The following is a 25,762-nucleotide window of genomic DNA, read 5'->3' on the forward strand; positions in this document are numbered from 1 at the left end:
CTGACCCCTGTAGAGAGTGATCTGCAGGACATTGCTCTACCTCCTGACTGACGCACACTGATAGATTCTGCAGATTATTTCATCATTGACCTCTCTATAGAGCTGCAGGACATTGTTCTCCCTCCTGACTGACGCACACTGATAGATTCTGCAGATTATTTCACCATTGACTTATCTATAGAGCTGCAGAACATTGTTCCCCCTCCTTACAGCTCTATAGTGATATATTCTGCAGATTATTCCACCACTGATCTCTCTATAGATCTGCAGGACATTGTTCTCTATCCTGACAGCTCTATAGTGATATATTCTGCAGATTATTCCACCATTGACTATAAATCTGCAGAACATTGACGGATGCACAGTGGTAGATTGTGCAGATCATTACACCACCGGACTATCCGACCTATCCTATTACCTTTACCTCCTGACAATTTCATAGTAGTATATTCTGCAGATTATCACACCTCTGACTCCCCTGGAGATCTGCAGACTATTGCTTTGCCTCCTGTATTTCCTGACATACATAATGATATATTCTGCAGATTATCACACCTCTGCCCCCTCCACAGATGGGCACAACATTCCTGTATTCCCTCTATTTCCTGACACATACATCTATCTTGCAGATTATATCACTGACTCTAGAAATCTGCAGAACATTGCTCTGTCTCTTCTACATCCTGACAGATACGTAGTGACATGTTCTACAGATTACTCCACTGACCTCTCTATAGATCTGCAGAATATTGCTCTGCCCTCTCACTTGACATGACTATAGCTAGAAGGGTGTCTGTGTCAAGATCTATAATTTTATTAATAATAAATCCTTCATCCTATGAAGTGTCCCCTGTACGGACTCTGCACGTTCCCACCTTACCCATTACTAGCAACAGGGAGCAGACCTTGCATATAACCTGGGTGAATGGGTGCGCTGGCGCCATCTACTGGTGAGAAATGAGAACCACACCATCAACAGACCTGTCTTATACGCCATGTGAGAGGTAGACGGCGCAGGCTGAGACTTGTAGTTCTACACTGGCTAACCCACCACTAGTATCTGCCACTATTGGCGCACTCGCACGTCTGTTCGGTCCTACATTTCACCACAAACAACTTTATTAAATCATTCAGAGAGTTGAGCATTGATGCCAGAAGTGACCTGTGGCCATAATCGTTGCCATCTTCATGTTGTGCAACAAGTCTGCATCTAACCTTAGTCTAATCCATTGGCCATGTTGGTGTCACGTCTATTGGCTGAAGAGTCCATGACTCTGATTCCCATGATATTGGGATAATATAGCCGTCATCAGACCGAAGTCGTAGGCCGTATTACGCTTAATCTACAAAATTGAGGCCATAGTGAAAAATTTTTTCAGGGTTCTGCATATAGGACCAGGAGCGAGACTCAGGACAGTTCCTATTCCTGTCTGGTTTTCGTCCCCCGCTCTTTGACCTGAATGAATGGGGCCGCAAAGGCTCGGGCAGTACAAGGATGTCATCCATGTGCCATTGAATCATGGCCGATTGTGTTCATGGTCAAAAGGTTGCAATGGCTGATGCATTGTAATATCTCTACTAAGCCTGGGTTCACATCTATGGCGGAGACCATTGAAACTTGCTGAACAAAAAAATGCTGCAAAACTTTTTCGTACAGCGATTTTAGTTTTTTGGGTTTTTTTAAAAGTCGCCTGACGTGTCCCATTATATTCAATGGGTTCGTTCCGCCCTGTTTATTGTCCATGTGTACGTTATTCTGGTCCTCCTCTGGACCAGAACAATGGACACCTGGGTTCAGATGTGACCTGAGCAAGTGAGCCTGGTCCAATTCAGTCACTGGATGTCCACCATGTGGTAGTTTATTAAGACTGGCATCTTGTACCCCAGTCTTAATTCCCCTGCTGGCATAAGATGTTCCTGAATTAAGAGATTGTGAATTATTGAAATTTCGGGACACCTTGGGAGGTCCTGTGTTCCAAAACTGAAATCTAGGGCAGTGCTCTACCCACTTTCATAAAAAGGACCAACAATGTGGCAAAGAAAAGGAATGTATGCCGAAGATGTGCCACGTTGATGCCCATCCACAGCAGGATAGTGGCGTAGACAGAGGTGTACATTTCCCTGCAATATTCCTAATTCATCCTTGAAAATATTGAAGCTGAGAAACGCAAATGGGGCAATTTATCAAGACTGGCATTTTGTACGCCAGCCTTTATTTCCTAGCTGGCACAAGATGTACTTGTATTATTGGGAAACTCCATTGGGGTGCGGAAGATTCACCACCTTATGCCCATCTAGCCCCTGAAATCTGGCATAGATGGATTAGTAACTTTCCTGCAAAGTCTATCGAGTCAACAAACTTTTCTTTAGATGGTGAGGAAGTAAAACTGAAACCCTTGAAGCGGAGGGGCTGCTCCTCCAGCTGACACCCCCCACATGGGCTGCACTGAAGCCTATAGCCCCCTATACAGGGGATGGGTTTTTGGTGCCAAAGTGTCCAGCCAGGAATTCCTCAGTTATTAGTTTGACTTTTCAGCTAAAGTGATGATGAAATTCCTAGAGACAAGAGACCACAAGCAGATGGCACCCCACCCACCCACCCAGCGCTCCCTCCCTCCGCCCCTCCAGTGTCAGCCAGTACCTGCACCCTCCAGTCCCAGTGCTCTGAGATGCTGGGACTGAGCGCTTGGTCCCAAGGACTGTGCACACATCTGCCTGTCCCCCCTTCTCCTCCAGGAGTGGGCAGAGGAGGATTTTGGATGTCTTTTCCCTATTAGGAGAGGCGGGTTCAGTGCTGACTTGTGTTCTGCAGAGGAGACCGCTCTCTCCTTCCCTGCTCACTCTCTCTCTGTCTATTTACTGGGGGTCCTGGTTTTGCAGCCTGATATCGGAGCCCTGGATGGATTGCAAGCCTTAGGGATCACTGTATGGAATTCCCCCTGACTCTCCTCCTGGTAAGTCCACTTTCCTCCTCTTCGGGGTAGACCAGCGCAGGGTTAATGGGGTCTCCTTTAGTCTCCCCCATCATTGTTTGTCATTGCTCTTTGTATCTTCTTTGCAAAAAGTCATCTGGTCGATCAGAGGGACAGAATTTAGATGCTTTTGGTGCAAGCAGCTATTGTTCTCCTGTTCCTGTATTAGTCTTGGATCCTAACATGCACTTCTCTAAATATTAACCCTATAATGACTAGTAATCCGGCCCCACACTATTGGATTGTTTGGAGCACCCCCCAGGTAGAAGATCCCGCTTTAAGACAAATCTTCTCCCATAGTATCTGAAGTCTCTGGCGTTGAATCTTCATTAATAAAGTTTTTTTTTCATAAATACGGCCTGTCCCTTTAAGAGGATCCTTTGTTACAATGTAGCACAATATTTTGTCTTTGTTTATAATGTCATATTAAAATTTTATAGTAACCGGTCTGGGGTCAAACCAGAGCGAAACGGTCCCAAAATAAAAAAAAGTACTCGGTCACAGTGACCTGACTGATCACCATATGTAAGCGGTCACATGACCGTCGCGATAATATGTATATAATTGGTAATAATAATCTCCGTTCACCACCGTGTCCTTCCTCTTCCTGCTGCCCCAAATAACCCGAAATCCCATCCTGCATGTAATTATTCATGTCTATACCAAGCAATAGGTTACCTCTCCCTCCAAACTTGTTACCCCTCACCATGGGGGTGACTTATATGTTATATAACGTACAGGAAAGCACCCCCGACCCCAAATATGTCAGTATTAGAAATATAGAAATCTGCTGACCCTACTAAACATTGATGGAAACTACCAGCACCCCAAAATACTGCGCAGTCACCTGACATTGTCCCTCAACACATTGTATGATTATTACCGAACTTATACCAATGCAATCCTGACCTATGATGAACCCCTAATATTTAGAGGACCCCTCCTCCAAAAGTAGTGTCCTAGTTTGACCCCCAAATTTATAAAATAAAGGCATATGAAGGAATTCAGCCTGAATAAGCGAGGACGCTCACATGGCTACCGATACGGGGTCCGGATGACCCGATCCGTCACTCCATACCTATATCGGATTCATGGCGTTTTCTCTTGGCGATCAGATCGGTGATGTTCGCTCTCGGCTGAGAGTCTATAAAAGGTCTGATCATGGCCGACGCGTTTCGGACATTTTCAGTTTTAGAGTTTCCATCCCGTGTGTGGTCCACGTCCGGGCGTGCTTGGAAATTGGCGAAGGATGTCTTTTCTTATTGGAACGTTCATCTTATTATGTGTCTGGCCCTTTAAAAAAAATTAAATTTCTATTCTATAATCTGTGTTGAATGTATCCAATATGGCGCAGAAAATCCGTCTGGTATTAATTCACTTCTTCCACTATCCTTAATGTTGTCGCTGACGTGGTGATGTAATAGTGACATTGTCATTGATCGAGTTAAAAATAAATGGCGCCTACGTAACCCAGTCTAGACCCGTCTTATAGGCTTCCATGTCGCACGTCTGACGGTATCACAGGCCGATGTAACCTATACATGACACTATAAATAAGACCATTGATACCGGACCCCAGGCGTATACAGTAATGTGATAGATTCCCTGCAGACGTTGTCCCCGTTCAGTAATGATACAGATGTAGCAGAGCTGAGTTCGTTTTATAGCTAGGCTTCCCTTCACTTGCGTAACGCTTTGATATGGTACGCCAACCCTGTATCTTTATACCCTGGCAAAGGCTAAATAGCTTGTTGGCATCATCCAGCACCCACTAGCACCCCAAAAATTTGGTTTTTCAAGGTCCTTGTGAAAACATCAACCTTCCACTTTCAGCTTTCTTTTCTTGTCCAACACTTGACATAAACGCGGTCGGTCATTTCCTTACAGTGCTAGTCCGAACCTGCAAAGTCATGGCCAAGAGTCCATGTCGGACTGGTCCACAAGAGAACCAGAGGATCCTCCTGGCGGCCCAGACCTTAACACCATAATGGTCCAGCAGAAGATCGCCAAATTTGAAGGCTACTATGGTCTATATTATAGGAGTTGTTCAATGGTGGAGCCCTGGGAATCCTTTTATTTGGTGAACCTCTGTCCAAACTTTTCAGGAGAGAAGAGTTCCCATTTATAACAGGCCAGAGAGTTATCTGAACGCACCAGGGGGATATATGACAAATCCAGCTCTGCTATCTCTACATGCAGGACTATAGTATTGCACAGTACAACGTCTCTCACTTTCACCTATTGTCATACCACTGTTGACATAACATGGCACTGTTACTCTTTGGTAACAATGTTGCAGCTACAATATATATATATATATATATATATATATATATATATATATATATATATATATATATTTGTGACATTGCTCCATTATTTGGGTTATCTGTACATTGTATCCTATAGCCCCCAAGTCCCAAACCTGCTGATCGGACATAATCTGTGACAGCGTCTTCTCTGGACAGTCTTCGTTTTTACCGACATCCTTGTAATATTCACAGTGCAACTTATTTTGCTGTGAAGGAACTTCTTGACGTTCCTATCATGTGCATGCACAGTATTACTTCTTGCTGGTTGGATATCTTGGGATTTGCCTTGTTGTATACTATCACTGCTCATGTTCAGTATACAGAAGACAAGTGTAGGGTCTGCGGTAATAATGTGTATGCACAGTGATACTTCTCTCCAGATATTACAGCTTATTCAGTATTGTGAGGGCTCAGTATACACTACACAATCTCAGTGTCTGTCGTGCCTCAGGCACCAAGATTACCTTATTTTCCCACCATGTAATGTTTCCATCTGTCCTTCATGTGAAGCCTGACCTGTACTATCCGTATTTATACTTTATAATATAATATATACATTTTAATAGAGATATAATACGATATTATTAATGCCATATAAAACTTTACGTTGCGCAATTTTAACTTCCTGCAGATGCCGATCTCCAGTGCTGATAACAAACATCTAACCATTACACCTCCGTCATATGCCACGTAGTTATAACAATGTATCGTCGCTACAACAAAGTCTCCTCATGATTAACATTGTATCACTCAGTGTGCACAAATATCTGACTGCATTCTACACAAAATGTAAATTCACTCAGATGTCTGGATGTCTCACACTGATCAAGTATATATATCCAATATACTATACTACTGTAATACTGCCCCATGTAGAAGACTATAACTTCTATAATACTGTCTTATATGTAGAATATAACTACTATAATACTGCTCCTATGTACAAGAATATAACTACTATAATACTACTCCTATGTACAAGAATATAACTACTATAATACTACTCCTATGTACAAGAATATAACTACTATAATACTACTCGTATGTACAAGAATATAACTACTATAATACTGCCTCCTATGTACAAGAATATAACTACTATAATACTACCTCCTATGTACAAGAATATAACTACTATAATACTACTCCTATGTACAAGAATATAACTACTATAATACTACTCCTATGTACAAGAATATAACTACTATAATACTACTGCTATGTACAAGAATATAACTACTATAATACTACTCGTATGTACAAGAATATAACTACTATAATACTGCCTCCTATGTACAAGAATATAACTACTATAATACTACTCCTATGTACAAGAATATAACTAGTATAATACTACTCCTATGTACAAGAATATAAATACTATAATACTACTCGTATGTACAAGAATATAGCTACTATAATACTACCTCCTATGTACAAGAATATAACTACTATAATACTGCTCCTATGTACAGGAATATAACTACTATAATGCTACCTCCTATGTACAAGAATATAACTACTATAATACTGCTCCTATGTACAAGAATATAACTAGTATAATACTACTCCTATGTACAAGAATATAACTACTATAATACTACTCCTATGTACAAGAATATAACTACTATAATACTGCTCCTATGTACAAGAATATAACTACTATAATACTACCTCCTATGTACAAGAATATAACTACTATAATACTACCTTCTGTGTACAAGAATATAACTACTATAATACTACCTCCTATGTACAAGAATATAACTACTATAATACTGTTACTATGTACAAGAATATAACTACTATAATACTGCTCCTATGTACAAGAATATAACTACTATAATACTACCTCCTGTGTACAAGAATATAATTACTATAATACTGCTCCTATGTACAAGAATATAACTACTATAATACTGCTCCTATGTACAAGAATATAACTACTATAATACTGCTCCTATGTACAAGAATATAACTACTATAATACTACCTCCTATGTACAAGAATATAACTACTATAATACTACCTTCTGTGTACAAGAATATAACTACTATAATACTACCTCCTATGTACAAGAATATAACTACTATAATACTGTTACTATGTACAAGAATATAACTACTATAATACTGCTCCTATGTACAAGAATATAACTACTATAATACTACCTCCTGTGTACAAGAATATAATTACTATAATACTGCTCCTATGTACAAGAATATAACTACTATAATACTACTCCTATATACAAGAATATAACTACTATAATACTACCTCCTGTGTACAAGAATATAACTACTATAATACTACTCCTATGTACAAGAATATAACTACTATAATACTGCTCCTATGTACAAGAATATAACTACTATAATACTGCCCCTATGTACAAGAATATAACTACTATAATACTACTCCTATGTACAAGAATATAACTACTATAATACTACTCCTATATACAAGAATATAACTACTATAATACTACCTCCTGTGTACAAGAATATAACTACTATAATACTACTCCTATGTACAAGAATATAACTACTATAATACTACTCCTATGTACAAGAATATAACTACTATAATACTGCTCCTATGTACAAGAATATAACTACTATAATACTGCTCCTATGTACAAGAATATAACTACTATAATACTACCTCCTGTGTACAAGAATATAATTACTATAATACTGTTACTATGTACAAGAATATAACTACCATAACACAGCCTGCTATGGATATCTCTGTAGCTGCAGGCCTGTTACATATGATACGGTACATGTGCCGCCTGTCTTGTACTCTCACTATAGAACTTGTGACTTGACCACAATTCTTGAAAACAAAAAGCTCACAATTTCCATATTTTATTATTGCGGGAAGTGACTGCAGGGAGTTTCGGTCATGGGAAACAGGTTGAGGCTGGAGTATGGGATGGGAAAGGGAAGGCTGGGGGGTGTAAGCTCGGAGTTGTGCTGCACATCTGTGCGGAGTGCGGCTATTCCGGTGCCTTCTGGGAGTGTGGAGTGTAATGGGGGACATCCTGTCAGATCCCAGCACAGCAGACGGGATTAATGCAGCTAATAGATGGGAAGGATTGCAGCAGACGCTCCGGACTTTTTGGATCCTTCTCTTGTTTGCTCTTTGTAGCCTCCTCATCCGTTAATGATTATAATTGTCAGTGAATCCAGCAGCTGCGAGCGCTTATTAATACGTATATTATAGCCTGGTATATACAGAGCCACTGGATCCCAGCCCTTCGCTGTCAATGCTAGATCCACTGCTTTATATCTGAAAGCCCCGTACCCATTGTTCCAAAATAGCGGTCCTATAAGTGGTATGTCTCAGGGCCTCACATGTGGAGGATGTAGTAACACAGCAACACATAGCAGATACATCTGGAACATGTGTTTACGCAGGGTTGAGACATCAGGTCTGGTGGTTGAGGATCTTACAAGAACAGCTGGCTTGGTTGTCACAAAGATCATAAAATGGGCATCTGACTTGGTGGTTACTAGGATATTTCAAGAGGCAACTGGCTTGGTAGTCACAGAGATCTTAAAAAGAGTAGCTGACATGGTGGGTACCATGATATTACAAGAAGAAGCTGGCCTAGTGGTTATTAGGATCTTACAAGGGACAACAGAATTGGTGGTTACAAAATCTTTCTAGAGCAGCCAGTTTGGTAAAGAAATCCAATAAGGGGCAACTGGCTTGGTGGTTACAAATATCTCACAAGAGGCAACAGTTTTGGTGGTTATAAGGATATTCTAAGAGGCAGCTGGCTTGGTAGTTATAAGGATATTACAATAGGCAGCTGGCTTGGTAGTTATAAGGATATTACAATAGGCAGATGGCTTGGTGGTTATGAGGATATTACAATAGGCAGCTGGCTTGGTGGTTATGAGGATATTACAAGAGGCTGTTGGCTTGGTGGTTACAAAACTCTTACTAGATCTTAAAAAAAAAAGTCTTATTTCAGTTGGAGGTTGGATATGGAAGCAGCCACACACCTCTCTGATCCAACAGCTACTGATGGAAGTCAGGACTTAGTCTATCCCCAGGCTCATGGAGCTAGGACTTGGTCTATCCTGGGTCTCAGGCAATAAGGACTTGGTCTATTCCCAGTCTCAAGTAGTCAGGACTTGGACTATCCCCAACCTCTGGTAGTCAGTACTTGGTCTATCCCCAACCTCTGGTAGTCAGTACTTGGTCTATCCCCAACCTCTGGTAGTCAGTACTTGGTCTATCCCCAACCTCTGGTAGTCAGTACTTGGTCTATCCAGAGTCTCAGGCAGTAAAGTCTTGGTCAGGTATATCTTGGGTGTGGTCTCTGTCTCTTGACCCATCATGTCTCAGATGGCCTACCTCCAGGTGGTCCTTGTCTTGGTTCAAGGCTTGGTCTATCCCCAGTCTCTGGTAGACAGGACTTTGGTCTTTCTCCAGTTTCAGGTAGATATGACTTGGTCTATTTTCAGTCCGAGGTAGTAAGGATTTAGTCTATCCTAGGTTTCAGGCAGTAAGAACTTGGTCTATCCTCAGTCGCAGGTAGTCAGGACTTGGTCTATCCTCAGTCGCAGGTAGTCAGGACTTGGTCTATCCTCAGTCGCAGGTAGTCAGGACTTGGTCTATCCTCAGTCGCAGGTAGTCAGGACTTGGTCTATCCTGGGTTTCATACAGGACTTGGTCTATCCTGGGTTTCATACAGGACTTGGTCAGGTGCCTCTGAGCAGTGGTCTCTTTCTTGTGCCCCATCACGTCTCAGGATCCATCAGTCTCAGGTGGCCCACCTCCAGCGTCACCCCTCATTGCTCCCTGTTTTTAGTAGTGCACCTATATGTGAGTACTATGCTGCTTTGGTGGGACGCCACTACCTATAGTATCTATCTACCACCCCAGGATTTTATTTTATTCACCCCCTTATATAGTATCAGGTCTGTTCTCCCCCATGTCACCCAGCTCAACCCATTGCCGTAGCCTTCACCTTATCTCTATAGCACCCATTATGTATATATGCCATTTCTCACTATATATAGGCCTGCTAGTCCCACCAACATCCTCAACAAGGGTATATGACATGTGGGTGCTATATGCATAGCATTGGGTGGCCAAACCAATATAACAGGGGACATATATATACGGTATACATACAGTGACAGCATAACATGGAGGACATACAGACCCAGCAGTGACCCATCGCAACAGGGACTTGTATAGTGGAGGGGCGCACTGACCGTGCTCAGCAGGTTTCATCCCTCCTACAAGATCCCTTATCCAGACCAGATCCCTTATGTATATAGTTTATAGACAATGCTCAATCCCATATTTCCAGTGGTATATACATTACTCAGTCCCATGTTCCCAGTGGTCTATCCATTGCCAGTGATACTGTATATACTATGCTCTGTCCCATATTCCTAGTGGTATATAAGGTGCTCAGCCCCATGTGTTGCATGTGTTGTGAGCTGGTGCCCCCCTTACCTACAGGAAGCTAAACATTACCAGCAGGTCAGAGGTTAATAGGAGATCAGAGATGAGAGAGTTATTGTCAGTATATTACAACAACCAATATGACTGCTCTTATCGCTTCTTGCGCTGGCACCTGGCTTTCTTAGAATCCTGAATGAGAGAAGGGACATATCACTATAAAACGTGCTCAGATTTCCTGTTCGGGATACCCCAAAAATTGGATGGACTTTCATATGTTGCATTGTCAAAAGAAATATGTGACTAGTACAGATTTTGCATTAGCCAGTTTACTCCTGTGGGGTCTCCAATAACAACCCCATTACTTATCACTCAGCTTTCCCAGGAACAGATAGAATATAACCATCCAGGATTTATACTTGGGAGTTTTGCAACTAGTCCTGTATCTGCATAGAGATATAGCCTAGACATTCTCCAGCAGAAATCTGACTGACCCCATAAGACCATAGGAAGGTGCTGCTATTTCTCAGACTCGCCTACAAGTTCAGAGCTGTCCCTCTGTAAATTCGGGGTTAGGGGCTGGAATTTCAGCATCTGCAAGAGGGACGGTGATATGGAAGTATGGGGCTGGAGGCTCCTCGTCCCTCATCAGTACAGATCTCCTAGGACCGTGAGGAGGGAGAGTCCCCGGTCAGGGATCAGGACATTGAGCAGGGCTCATGGTCTCAGGGATGGCTGACATTCTCCGGGATTACTGGCGGCTCAGCCTCACATGCAAATAATTTACCAGTCAGGGAGCAAACTTACTAGAGCACAGAGTGTAAGGCCCGGTTCATGTCTGCGTTCGGGCCATTCCGTTCCTCTCTCCTGCATGAAATGTGCAGAGCAAAAAGTCCTGCAAGCAACACTTTTCTCTCTGCATTTTTTGTGTGGAAACCACATGGACCCCATTATAGTCTATGGGGTCCACCGGTTTGCTAAGTTGCTAACTATTTTATTATGCGGATTAGTTTAACGTTTGGGGGGGGGTCCCCAAGCAGACTCCCTGAACGGAAACCCGAACGCAGATGTGAACTGGGCCTGAGTGAACGGAGTCCTGGGGAATGTTTTGCAATGCAATGAAAGTGAGCATTGTTTCTTTCTTTTTGCAAGTAGAAGTTGTGGTTGCAACGTCTCCCAGGTCACAATGTAAGTCCATAGATTTCATTGCAGTCGCAGGGCGACACGGCCATCTTTGGTTGCTCATGTCAGTTCTGTAATATCATTCCTTATCCTCTCAGTACAACACACTCCATCATACTTAGCCATGAAGAGCCGCCGCCGCGCATCCTCCTCCTTCAGACTCCAGGAGCGATGATGTCATCGCGCCTGCGTCGGGGACAGAGGTCACTCTCTGTAGTCAGTGTAGGCCACAGTCACGCAGCCTAAACTGACAGCTTTCAGTTGTATGTGCATTGGCACATACAACTGAAAGCAGCGATCCGCTCACTAACGGGGAATCCGATTCCCCGTTAGTGAGCGATCCAGGCGACGGCACTCGGTTTGAGGACCCCTGCCATAGACTATAATGGTGTCCATGTGATTTCTGTACGAAAAATTCGTAGAGAAAATTGCTGCTTGCAGGACTTTTCTCTCCACTTTTTTCATTGGGATAGGACAGGGGTAGGGAACGTACGGCTCTCCAGCTGTTGCAAAACTACAACTCCCAGCATGCATATTGGCTCTGCTGTTCTTGGTACTCAATGGAAGTGAATGGAGCATGCTGGGAGTTGTAGTTTCACAACAGCTGGAGAGCCGAAGGTTCCCTACCCCTGGGATAGGAATGGGCCGAATGCAGATGTGGAGCGGGCCTCTGTTGAACAGCTGTTGAAAAAATGTCTGTCACCCAGCCGTATTTCACTATCATGTGAATAGCGCCTAAGGCTTTGCAACACTAATTGGACAGAAAGACCTAGCTGCCTTAGAAATCAATGGGGCTGCAGAAGCGCGGCCGGAGCACAGGCGGCACGCACACGCATGTCAGTCATAACCGGCATCATGCACATGGCTGTATGCATGATGCTTTAAAGCGGTTTTTCTGGTCTGAAATTGGAGGTCTGACACCTGGAACCGCACAGATCAGCAGTTGCAGCACCCTTCAGGTCTAGGACAAGGATACCAATCCTATAATTTTTATAAGAGCGGCGCCGCACACGCTGCCTGTCCACTAGCGGAGACTCCTACAACACCTGATCTGTGCTGGGTCTTAGGTGTCGGACCCTGACAGATCACATTCTGATAACCTATGTCTAGGACTTAAAGCCAAATCGGGAGACTTCTATGTGACTTTTTATCGTGTGACGCTTGTCCCTATGTAACCCTATCAGAATTACAAGCCTCACAAAGCCTGGGCTGCCTAATCCTAATACACTACAGGACTGATTCTCCTGGGACTTGTAGTTCCTGGACAGTTGGTGAACCCTCCATCACCTGTGCCTGGCTGCAGACACGAAGGGGTTAAGGGAGTTTGTAGTCTTGGGGAGACATTTGTCTTGTAGATGGAGAGATACTGAAGTGCTTTATGTTCAGCCAAACTGAATTCCAGCCCCGAGGCTGCGGGACATTCCTGTGCTCAGGGTGAGATGAGACTGTCTGTACTTGACTGTGAAGGTGAAGGGAATTTACACACGCTCCTGTGTCTACAAATTATTGTCAGGCTCCAGGAGGACAACAAATTAGTCACTGCAGGGGCCAAGAGCGTCAAGGGTCCCTACATACCGGGTACAGGTCCTCATAGCTAGGACACCTAATGTACGGGACACAAGCTCAGCGCCACATTCACCCGGCCATGGATCAGTGACATCATGTGTGATACTGTCTGCTGAGCCGCTGTATCTAATCCTATCCTGTGTGATACTGTCTGCTGAACCGCTGTATCTAATCCTATCCTGTGATACTTTCTGCTGAACCGCTGTATCTAAGCCAATCCTATGTGATAAGGTCTGCTGAGCTGTGTATCTAACCCTATCCTGTGTGATACTGTCTGCTGAGCCGCTGTATCTAACCCTATCCTGTGTGATACTGTCTGCTGAGCTGCTGTATCTAACCCTATCCTGTGATACTGTCTGCTGAGCCGCTGTATCTAACCCTATCCTGTGTGATACTGTCTGCTGAGCTGCTGTATCTAACCCTATCCTGTGATACTGTCTGCTGAGCCGCTGTATCTAAGCCTATCCTGTGTGATACTGTCTGCTGAGCTGCTGTATCTAAGCCTATCCTGTATGATACTGTCTGCTGAGCCGCTGTATCTAACCCTATCCTGTGTGATACTGTCTGCTGAGCCGCTGTATCTAAGCCTCTCGAGTGATACCGTCTGATGAGCTTTGTATCTAAGCCAATCATGTGTGATACTGTCTGCTGAGCCACTGTATCTAAGCCTGTCATGTGTGATACTGTCAGTGGCGTTGCTATATATCACTATATATAACTTATAATAGTATATATAGTATACTGCCCCATGTATCTGAGCCTGTCCTGTGTGATACTGCCTGCTGAGCTGCCATGCCAAGCACCCAGCTCTCCGCTCTCCACCATGATGTTGGTCATTTTTCTAATTGCTTCCTTTGCCCGGTCCTGTCCCGCCGCTCGTGTGATCATGAATACGCCGTTGTCTCCTCACAATGGGCGCTGTGTAATTATTATTCCGCACTGGACGCGCCATTATCTGTGCAGCACCTGGTACATTGTGGTCTACAGACACAAACATCCTGACATGGGCAGCAGTCCAGGGTCACAGAGTCCGTCTGTACAGGGAAACATCCCCCAGCTGCCGGGAACCTTCATCACAGATTTATTTACACGTTATGTGGACGCCATGGACGAGAATTTCCCACATTGACTCACAGGAAGAGCCTGGGAAATGTCACAGTAAGGGGGTATTCACACACCACAGAAAATACAGCAACACAAACTTTGTTCTACTTATTGAAATGATATTGAACTGGTAATATAGAGAATACTGGTATAACCTGGGTATAATATATATAGTTATATATGTACAGCTGGTATAACCTGGGTATATACTGTATATAATTATATATGTACAGCTGGTATAACCTGGGTATGTACTGTATATAATTATATATGTACAGCTGGTATAACCTGGGTATGTACTGTATACAGAGCTGGTATAAGTTATACATCTTGTATATAGTGATATGGACCATGCTGGTATAACCTGGATATATACTGTATATAATTATATGCAGAGGCGGAGGTTGAGGCTTCTGGGCCACAATGCAAAATCTGTAATGGGGACCCAACTGACCAACGTGCCATTTAGAATACTGGAATATTTTATGTGGCCAAGGGACCTTTAAGGCCCCCTCAGGGTCTAGGGTCTGGTAGTAGCTGCTCCCGCTGCACCCCCTATAGCTACACATCTGATGATATACATTATATGTGGCATTTTTTCAAAGCCCTATACATTAGGTGCTGAAACTGCTTACACTCTTGTGCTCTCAGCATCAGTCTGTCCGGTCCTGTCATATAGTGGAGTGCAGTGAAGTGCACAAGAACACTTTCAGGTCACCTGGGGTCAGTAGTTTTGGCAGAAGTTTTACTTCCTACAACAATTAAACATTAACATTATACAGAATGATGAAATGAGTTATGGAGGAAAAACAATGTAGAGTGACCTCTGCTGGAAACTGCAGTAATAACCAGTACAAATGAGAAGTAAAAAAAAAGTATTACACTGCTTCCTATGTACAAGAATATAACTACTATAATACTACTCCTATGTACAAGAATATAACTACTATAATACTGCTCCTATGTACAAGAATATAACTACTATAATACTACCTCCTATGTACAAGAATATAACTAGTATAATACTCCTATGTACAAGAATATAACTACTATAATACTACCTCCTATGTACATGAATATAACTACTATAATACTACCTCCTATGTACAAGAATATAACTACTATAATACTACCTCCTATGTACAAGAATATAACTACTATAATACTACTCCTATGTACAATAATACTGCTCCTATGTACAAGAATATAACTACTATAATACTACTCCTATGTACAAGAATATAACTACTATAATACTGCTCCTATGTACAAGAATATAACTACTATAATACTACTCCTATGTACAAGAATATAACTACTATAATACTGCTCCTATGCACAAGAATATAACTACTATAATACTGCTCCTATGTACAAGAATATAACTACTATAATACTGCTCCTATGTACAAGAATATAACTACTATAATACTGCTCCTATGTACAAGAATATAACTACTATAATACTACCTCTTATGTACAAGAATATAACTACTATAATACTGCCCCTATGTACAAGAATATAACTACTATAATACTACTCCTATGTACAAGAATATAACTACTATAATACTGCCCCTATGTACAAGAATATAACTACTATAATACTACCTCCTATGTACAAGAATATAACTACTATAATACTGCCTCCTATGTACAAGAATATAACTACTATAATACTACTCCTATGTACAAGAATATAACTACTATAATACTGCTCCTATGTACAGGAATATAACTACTATAATACTGCTCCTATGTACAAGAATATAACTACTATAATACTACCTCCTATGTACAAGAATATAACTACTATAATACTGCTCCTATGTACAAGAATATAACTACTATAATACTGCTCCTATGTACAAGAATATAACTACTATAATACTGCTCCTATGTACAAGAATATAACTACTATAATACTACTCCTATGTACAAGAATATAACTACTATAATACTGCTCCTATGTACAAGAATATAACTACTATAATACTGCCCCTATGTACAAGAATATAACTACTATAATACTACCTCCTATGTACAAGAATATAACTACTATAATACTACCTCCTATGTACAAGAATATAACTACTATAATACTACTCCTATGTACAAGAATATAACTACTATAATACTGCTCCTATGTACAAGAATATAACTACTATAATACTGCTCCTATGTACAAGAATATAACTACTATAATACTGCTCCTATGTACAAGAATATAACTACTATAATACTGCTCCTATGTACAAGAATATAATTACTATAATACTGATCCTATGTACAAGAATATAACTACTATAATACTACGCCTATGTACAAGAATATAACTACTATAATACTACCTCCTATGTACAAGAATATAACTACTATAATACTGCCTCCTATGTACAAGAATATAACTACTATAATACTACCTCCTATGTACATGAATATAACTACTATAGTACTACTCCTATGTACAAGAATATAACTACTATAATACTACCTACTATGTACAAGAATATAACTACTATAATACTGCCTCCTATGTACAAGAATATAACTACTATAATACTACCTCCTATGTACATGAATATAACTACTATAATACTACTCCTATGTACAAGAATATAACTACTATAATACTACCTCCTATGTACATGAATATAACTACTATAATACTACCTCCTATGTACATGAATATAACTACTATAATACTGCCTCCTATGTACAAGAATATAACTACTATAATACTGCCCCCTACGTACTAGAATATAACTACTATAATACTACTCCTATGTACAAGAATATAACTACTATAATACTGCTCCTATGTACAAGAATATAACTACTATAATACTGCTCCTATGTACAAGAATATAACTACTATAATACTACCTCCTATGTACAAGAATATAACTACTATAATACTGCTCCTATGTACAAGAATATAACTACTATAATACTGCTCCTATGTACAAGAATATAACTACTATAATACTACCTCCTATGTACAAGAATATAACTACTATAATACTGCTCCTATGTACAAGAATATAACTACTATAATACTGCTCCTATGTACAAGAATATAACTACTATAATACTACCTCCTATGTACAAGAATATAACTACTATAATACTGCTCCTATGTACAAGAATATAGCTACTATACTACTGCTCCTATGTACAAGAATATAACTACTATAATACTTCTCCTATGTACAAGAATATAACTACTATAATACTACTATGTACAAGAATATAACTACTATAATACTGCTCCTATGTACAAGAATATAACTACTATAATACTACTCCTATGTACAAGAATATAACTACTATAATACTGCTCCTATGTACAAGAATATAACTACTATAATACTACCTCCTATGTACAAGAATATAACTACTATAATACTGCTCCTATTTACAAGAATATAACTACTATAATACTGCTCCTATGTACAAGAATATAACTACTATAATACTGCTCCTATGTACAAGAATATAACTACTATAATACTGCTCCTATGTACAAGAATATAACTACTATAATACTACCTCCTATGTACAAGAATATAACTACTATAATACTACCTCCTATGTACAAGAATATAACTACTATAATACTGCTCCTATGTACAAGAATATAACTACTATAATACTGCTCCTATGTACAAGAATATAACTACTATAATACTACTCCTATGTACAAGAATATAACTACTATAATACTGCTCCTATGTACAAGAATATAACTACTATAATACTACTCCTATGTACAAGAATATAACTACTATAATACTGCCCCCTTGTGTTCAGAGTGTGTTCTCATGTTGTCTTCTCTCTCGCTCTTCTAGTTCTAGGTGTCGATGATGTTCTGGTTTCTGATTGGCTTTCTCCTTCCAGTGGCGATCTTCGCAGCTCCGCCTCCCATTAATAGGTTGGCCCTTTTCCCTGATAAGAGCGCCTGGTGTGAGGCGAAGAACATCACACAAATTGTTGGGCACAGCGGCTGTGAGTCCAAGTCTATCCAGAATAGGTAAGTGACCCTGGGGCGTAATACTGCCAGACCAGTAACATAGTGGATACATATGGAGCCTGTTGATTTTAAGCTAAAAGTGTTGGATGAAAAGTTGTGCATGCAGGATTTTTTTTTTGTCTGCTGATCTTGTGTTGTACTCCAGTTACATCCAGAGCTGCTGCACCTCACATCTCATTGAAACCCTGCTTGCTGACTGTCTCTGCAGAACATGCCCAGTTTTAGTGTATTATATGGAAGGTTTTCACAACAAAATCTAGATTTCTGTTTTTGGGATTTTACTGCCCTCTTTCATCACACCACAGTGCCTCCATGACAGTGCTGGACATAGTGTAGCAGCATAGAGTCCCATGGCTTCATAACAGTATCAGTCACATGACTAGCCACGTGTTTGTATGGACAATGTCCCCATAACATTACTACTCAGCTTACCAATGTACCCAGAGCTTTCCTATCCTTCCTGTGATGGGTGGTCTACATGACTCGGGGGTCTAAGGTGGGCAGGCTAGGTGATTGAGCTGGCGGGCCGGATTGGACTGTATCATAAGAGACCCCAGACCAGTGTATATTAACCTTTTCAGACTCAGGACATCCCTGGAAAAACAAATCTTGGGGCATCCCTACCATATAATAGTATTATATTGGTCTGCACCATCAATAGTGGTAATGCCTCACACAGTATAATGTTACCCAGTGACCCCCCCGCACACAGTATAATGTTACCCAGTGACCCCCACACACACAGTATAATGTTATCCAGTGACCCCCACACACATAGTATAATGTTACCCAGTGACCCACACACACACAGTATAATGTTACCCAGTGACCCCCCCCCGCACACAGTATAATGTTATCCAGTGACCCCCACACACACAGTATAATGTTATCCAGTGACCCCCCCGCACACAGTATAATGTTACCCAGTGACCCCCACACACACAGTATAATGTTATCCAGTGACCCCCACACACACAGTATAATGTTACCCAGTGACCCCCACACACACAGTATAATGTTCCCCAGAGAGTCCTACACATAGTATAATTCTCCTCAATGGCCACGAAACACAGTATAATGCTCCCCAGTGGCCAGCACACATAGTATAATGCTCCCCAGTAATCCCAAGACATAGTATAATGCTCCCCAGTGGCCACCACACATAGTATAATGCTCCCCAGTGGCTACCACACATAGTATAATGCTCCCCAGTGGCCACCACGTTGTATAATGCTCCCCAGTGGCCACCACCCGTAGTATAATGCTATCCAGTGATCCCAACACATAGTGTATTGCTCCCTAGTAATCCCAACACACAGTATAATTCTCAACAGTGGCCAGCACACACAATATAATGCTCCCCAGAGGCCAGCACACATAGTATAATGCTCCCTAGTTGCCACCACACATAGTATAATGCTCCCCAGTGGCCAGCACACATACACTCACCGGCCACTTTATTAGGTACACCATGCTAGTAACGGGTTGGACCCCCTTTTGCCTTCAGAACTGCCTCAATTCTTCGTGGCATAGATACAACAAGGTGCTGGAAGCATTCCTCAGAGATTTTGGTCCATATTGACATGATGGCATCACACAGTTGCCGCAGATTTGTCGGCTGCACATCCATGATGTGAATCTCCCGTTCCAGCACATCCCAAAGATGCTCCTCTATTGGATTGAGATCTGGTGACTGTGGAGGCCATTGGAGTACAGTGAACTCATTGTCATGTTCAAGAAACCAGTCTGAGATGATTCCAGCTTTATGACATGGCATTGCATTATCCTGCTGAAAGTAGCCATCAGATGTTGGGTACATTGTGGTCATAAAGGGATGGACATGGTCAGCAACAATACTCAGGTAGGCTTTGGCGTTGTAACGATGCTCAATTGGTACCAAGGGGCCCAAAGAGTGCCAAGAAAATATTCCCCACACCATGGCACCACCACCACCAGACTGAACCGTTACCGATACAAGGCAGGATGGATCCATGCTTTCATGTTGTTGACGCCAAATTCTGACCCTACTATCCGAATGTCGCAGCAGAAATCGAGACTCATCAGACCAGGCAACGTTTTTCCAATCTTCAATTGTCCAATTTCGATGAGCTTGTGCAAATTGTAGCCTCAGTTTCCTGTTCTTAGCTGAAAGGAGTGGCACCCGGTGTGGTCTTCTGCTGCTGTAGCCCATCTGTAGCCTCAAAGTTCGACGTACTGTGCGGCGTTCAGAGATGCTCTTCTGGCTACCTTGGTTGTAACGGGTGGCTATTTGAGTCACTGTTGCCTTTCTATCAGCTCGAACCAGTCTGGCCATTCTCCTCTGACCTCTGGCATCAACAACGCATTTCCGCCCACAGAACTGCCGCTCACTGGATGTTTTTTCTTTTTCGGACCATTCTCTGTAAACCCTAGAGATGGTTGTGCGTGAAAATCCCACTAGATCAGCAGTTTCTGAAATACTCAGACCAGCCCTTCTGGCACCAACAACCATGCCACGTTCAAAGGCACTCAAATCACCTTTCTTCCCCATACTGATGCTCGGTTTGAACTGCAGGAGATTGTCTTGACCATGTCTACATGCCTAAATGCACTGAGTTGCCGCCATGTGATTGGCTGATTAGAAATTAAGTGTTAACGAGCAGTTGGACAGGTGTACCTAATAAAGTGGCCGGTGAGTGTAGTATAATGTTCCCCAGTGGCCACCACACATAGTATAATGCTCCCCAGTGGCCAGCACACATAGTATAATGCTCCCTAGTGGCCACTACACATAGTATAATGCTATCCAGTGATCCCAAGACATGGTATAATTCTCCTTAGTGGCCCACGCATACAGTATAGTGGTTCCCACATACAGTGCAATGCTTCACAGTTGTCCCCACACACTGTATAATGCTGTTTAGTGGTCCCCACATAGTATATAACAACCACAGTGCCCTCATAGTACCACATTGTCCCCATATCAGAGACAACCACAGTATCCCAATACCAGCACCCACTATCATGCCCATAACAGTATCACCGAGACCACTGGAGGTGACTTCACATTATTGCACTGCTTAACATCAGGATTCCTTACCAGTCTATTACCAATTGCTTATCCATGTCTGAAGTTTGTGCCCGCAGCTTGAGCATATCCCGGTGAGGGTCCTGGAGGTTTTTACTACATTTGTTCTCTTTGGTTTCAGGGCCTGCCTGGGTCAGTGTTTCAGCTATAGCGTACCAAATACGTTTCCTCAATCTACGGAGTCTCTGGTGCACTGCGACTCGTGCATGCCCGCCAAGTCCATGTGGGATGTGGTAAGTGTCTGCTATGGGGGGATTGTAGGGTGCAGAATAAACGTGGACATCCCCTTTAAGAGACAGGTTGCAGGGGTAAAGAGGACCTCAAATGTCAGAAAGTAACTAAAGGCGGAATTCCTTTTTGATTTGGCCTCCATGTCCCATCTCCTATCTTGGAATATGGGTAGTTACTTTTTGGGCCCCCCCAGAAGCAGGGCCATCTCTCCTCCCCCTCTACTGAATGACTTTATCCTTGTATTTCTGGACAGGTCACGTTGGAGTGCCCAGGGAACGAGGAGGTGCCCCGAGTGGACAAGCTGGTAGAGAAGATTTTACGTTGCAGCTGTCAGGCATGTGGCAAGGAACTGAGTCAGGAGGGAGCCATGTTTAACGTTTACCTGAACACTGCAGAGGAGGCGCCATCTCCTGCCGAGAACATTGGACGACACCAACACCAGCAGGAAGAGGAATCTCCTCCTACTGCCCAGCGGGAAGGGGAAAGTGAGGAGTAACGGGATGTCACCCCAAAAGACTTGTCTCCCCCTGCAGGCCACTGACATCACAATGCTGAACCCCCCTGCAGAGACTAGGCCTGGGGCCACCACATGGACTACAGCTCCTTCTCCAACCATCCGCTGACCCTTCACATCTCTGCTTGGTGCACTACAGCTGTAACCTCTGTTATACAGATATCATCTACATACTTACCCCGTACTGATCCTGACTTATTGCATCTTATACTCCAGTCACATCCAGAGCTGCATTCATAATTCTGCTGGTTTACCATTTTTCTTTTGCTGGCTCTGTTTTAGTAAAGACCTGTACCAATTCTGGAGCATCTTTTCTTATAACTCGGTGTTGTGATGTTCCTCTGTTATTCCTCCTGGAAATGTATGCACTGGTTGATACCACTTGCGAGTGTGTCCCTGCATGCTGTGGATTGGTTACGCCCATGTATGAATTTCTAGGAAGAATAATGGAGGAACACTGCAGCATAGGCATACTTGCTAAAATTTAGGAACCCCCCCCCATAGAACAGTGCACAAAACATCCCATGGCAATTTTGGGGAAAGCCAAACCCCTCTGGCCATTGCCATAACCCCATGTCATATAGAAGCTGACTGTGAGCCTGGAGGACGCCGGAGCAAGGCCCAGGACCTCGGAGATATGCACGCTCTTCTGAGAGCCAAGGTGGTCATGTGTTTCTTTTTCGGGAGCCCCCATTTCAGAAGCGTTGTCCAGTATAGGGTATGCTATACCGTGGTGCATTCTGGGATGAGAATACGTCCCACAGTCCAATGTAGCAATGTGAATCCTGGAAGTGTATCTGCGGTGACCTGCAGGATAGTGAGTGCTGCTCTGGATGTGAGCGGAGTATAAGACATATAAAGCAAAATTGCTGCACATTATATGTAGTTATTAATTCTAACACCATGTCCATAGGCGGAGCCACTTACCCGCATATATTATATATCTGAATATATTATTACTCATCACCGACATTGCCTTATCAGATTTCCTCGATCCTTCCAGGGTCAGTGAGAAATTTGCTGCACAACTTCATTGTACATAGACACCGCCAAATATTGGTCTCGGACACTGACCCGCTGATGCTGGGTGACAGCTAGTACTGGCAGGGTTTTGTTTTTTTTTTATCATTGCCTATACTTCTCGTCCACTGCACCCCTGACTCTGTATGTGTCAGTCTTCACTGCCATTTCTTGCATTCCATTTGAGAATCTTAGTAGCAACTGGACCTGGTGTAACTGGTGTAGCATTCTCTACACCAGTGCTGACTATTTAGCAGAGCATAGACTGTGCAAGGATTTGGGAAATTGTAGCATTCTCTACATCAGTCATTTGTGTTCTTGTCCAAGCCCTCTAGTGGCAGTGAGAAGGAACTGCACCTACCTGCCTTCAAACGCTCGTGACACTGCTCATGAAATGTAAATGGTGGCGCCAACCTATAATATAATATAATGATCCATGACGGTCTGCTGGATCTATAAGTGCTGAAAACGTCTATTTGTATATAGGAACCCGAGAGTATATATATATGATTTACATGGCTTTATATCCATAGGGATATATTCTGTGATATTCTCTTTTTGATGTCTATGACTGGTCAGAAAACTCATACTATATAACATTCAGTCACTGCGTAAAAACTTGGCTTCATTTATTGTGCTCTGATCCTCACTTACATTGTCTTATACTCCAGTCACAGCCAGAGCTGCATACAATATTCTGATGGGTTTTCTTTTGGCTTTCTGTACCGTAAAGCAGAGGATATCCAATATTTTTCAGTGTTATATGGAGGTGTAATCTGAAACATGATGTTCAGAAGTGGAGTTGCCCTTATCTGCAATGTCCGCCCTTGTAGCGTTCTCCGTACACACACCAAGCAAGTGATGGAACATTCCATATACAGGCAGAGAGGTTGGTTTGTTTGCACCAAATGGGAAATATTGGCTTTGTTCACAATGTTCCTGTTTTATTATAAATAAAGTTTGTTCTCGCACACTACCGTAGCCGGCGTATTCAGTGTCTTCCATGTCTTGACCGCATGTTCTGTCTACATATTCTGTTTATAAATAGACCCGAAATATAATCGCACCGCAATCTGCAGCAAATGAATGGACAGAGCCCACATCTGCCCGATGGCAGTCCAGAAACTCCTACGTACAAGATCTGGCCAGCAGCACAGAGTATTTCAAAAGCATCTAATTTTATTGGAGGTGACCGAGTCGTACAGCACAGAGTATTTCAGGGAAGGCGTGTTTGACTTTGTGTGAGGGCGCAGGCTTAGGGGCCTGTTCGCACTGCTTATTTGATGTGAATCTGCACGATGTAATGTGCGCAGGGCTGGACACCAGATTGTTACTAAAGTCTTTAATGCAAAGGAACGGATTAACAAGTAGGAACAATAGTCAGCAAATCAGTGGTAATCCTCGGTCCTCAGCCACCTGCCCGGTGCAGCGGAGAAATCCATCCCCCACATGGAGCCTAAGGCCGGGGTTACATGGTGCACAAGTTTTCTATACAAATAAGATAATCCCTTAATAGTCCCACCATGGGGATGTGTACTTTTGTAGAAGATTGAGTATAAATTTCCCTAGTAGCCTCATGATGACACCGACAATGCCATATTCAGGGGCTAACTGGGTATAATGTGGCACCCTACAAGCTTCTGCTGACTGGCTCGTCAGATAGCCGTCTTCTGCTGTATGGTCCTCTGTATTGAACTCCTTTTGGGCTCAGTCCTATTGTCCTGTTCTTGTGAACTTGAATTAGGTCCTTCCTTTTGGTCACATGTTCCCTGGTGGTTATGTGGGGTCCTCCTGAATCTGGCCCTTCCTGTTCCCCAGAACCTGGGAGGGGGTGAGTCATGGACGCAACATATCTCCCCAAGGAACAACCTCAACACGCGTTACATGCTCCTCACACCAGGCAGACTGTCTCCTAAAGTTGGCACATTGGGAATGATGACGAGGTCCGGATCCCCAACTTCTTTCCTAATATTGACACCCCTTTCTGTGGGACTCACCAATGGTTTACTACTCTCTAAAGGAGCAGACATGGTTGCAGCAATTGGGGGGGACCAACCATAACTCATCATCAAGCCCTCACGCAGGCACAGGCGCCAGATTAGGTTTAGGAGGTCTCCTCTCAAAGATGCAGGGCCATAGCAGATTCCTATGCACCACCTGTGCCCTCTTCTGGCCTCACCTTATACACCGGGCTGGACCACTTTTTTTGGATACCACATATGTTTGAAACTCTTGTGATGGAGGTAGCATTTGCTGGGCTTCAGATTCAGTCCATGTTCTTCCAAAGGTGTCAGAGCCCAGTCCAACACTTCAGGTGCTCCTCAAATGTAG

The 25,762-nt window shown here is 42.5% G+C and overlaps 1 protein-coding gene across 1 annotated transcript; it reads left to right on the forward strand.

Annotated features, from left to right (window-relative positions):
• The first annotated feature begins 2,658 nt into the window (after positions 1-2,658).
• On the forward strand, positions 2,659-24,404 carry NBL1 (NBL1, DAN family BMP antagonist). Its single transcript, XM_075277881.1, has 4 exons — positions 2,659-2,954; positions 18,418-18,599; positions 21,788-21,899; positions 22,151-24,404. Exons 2-4 carry the CDS (start codon positions 18,430-18,432, stop codon positions 22,391-22,393), a joined length of 525 nt encoding a protein of 174 aa, XP_075133982.1. The 5' UTR covers positions 2,659-2,954; positions 18,418-18,429; the 3' UTR covers positions 22,394-24,404.
• Positions 24,405-25,762: the final 1,358 nt, after the last annotated feature.

This window comes from Leptodactylus fuscus, chromosome 6 (genome assembly GCF_031893055.1).
Source record: "Leptodactylus fuscus isolate aLepFus1 chromosome 6, aLepFus1.hap2, whole genome shotgun sequence".
Taxonomy (NCBI): Eukaryota; Metazoa; Chordata; class Amphibia; order Anura; family Leptodactylidae; genus Leptodactylus; species Leptodactylus fuscus.

Bases quoted from the DNA above. Each gene is read 5' to 3' on its own strand.
- NBL1 (XM_075277881.1), top strand. From the start codon at position 18,430: ATGATGTTCTGGTTTCTGATTGGCTTTCTCCTTCCAGTGGCGATCTTC. The intron at 18,600-21,787 runs GTAAGTGACCCT...CTTTGGTTTCAG, and splicing joins TCCAAGTCTATCCAGAATAG to GGCCTGCCTGGGTCAGTGTT. The intron at 21,900-22,150 runs GTAAGTGTCTGC...ATTTCTGGACAG, and splicing joins CCAAGTCCATGTGGGATGTG to GTCACGTTGGAGTGCCCAGG.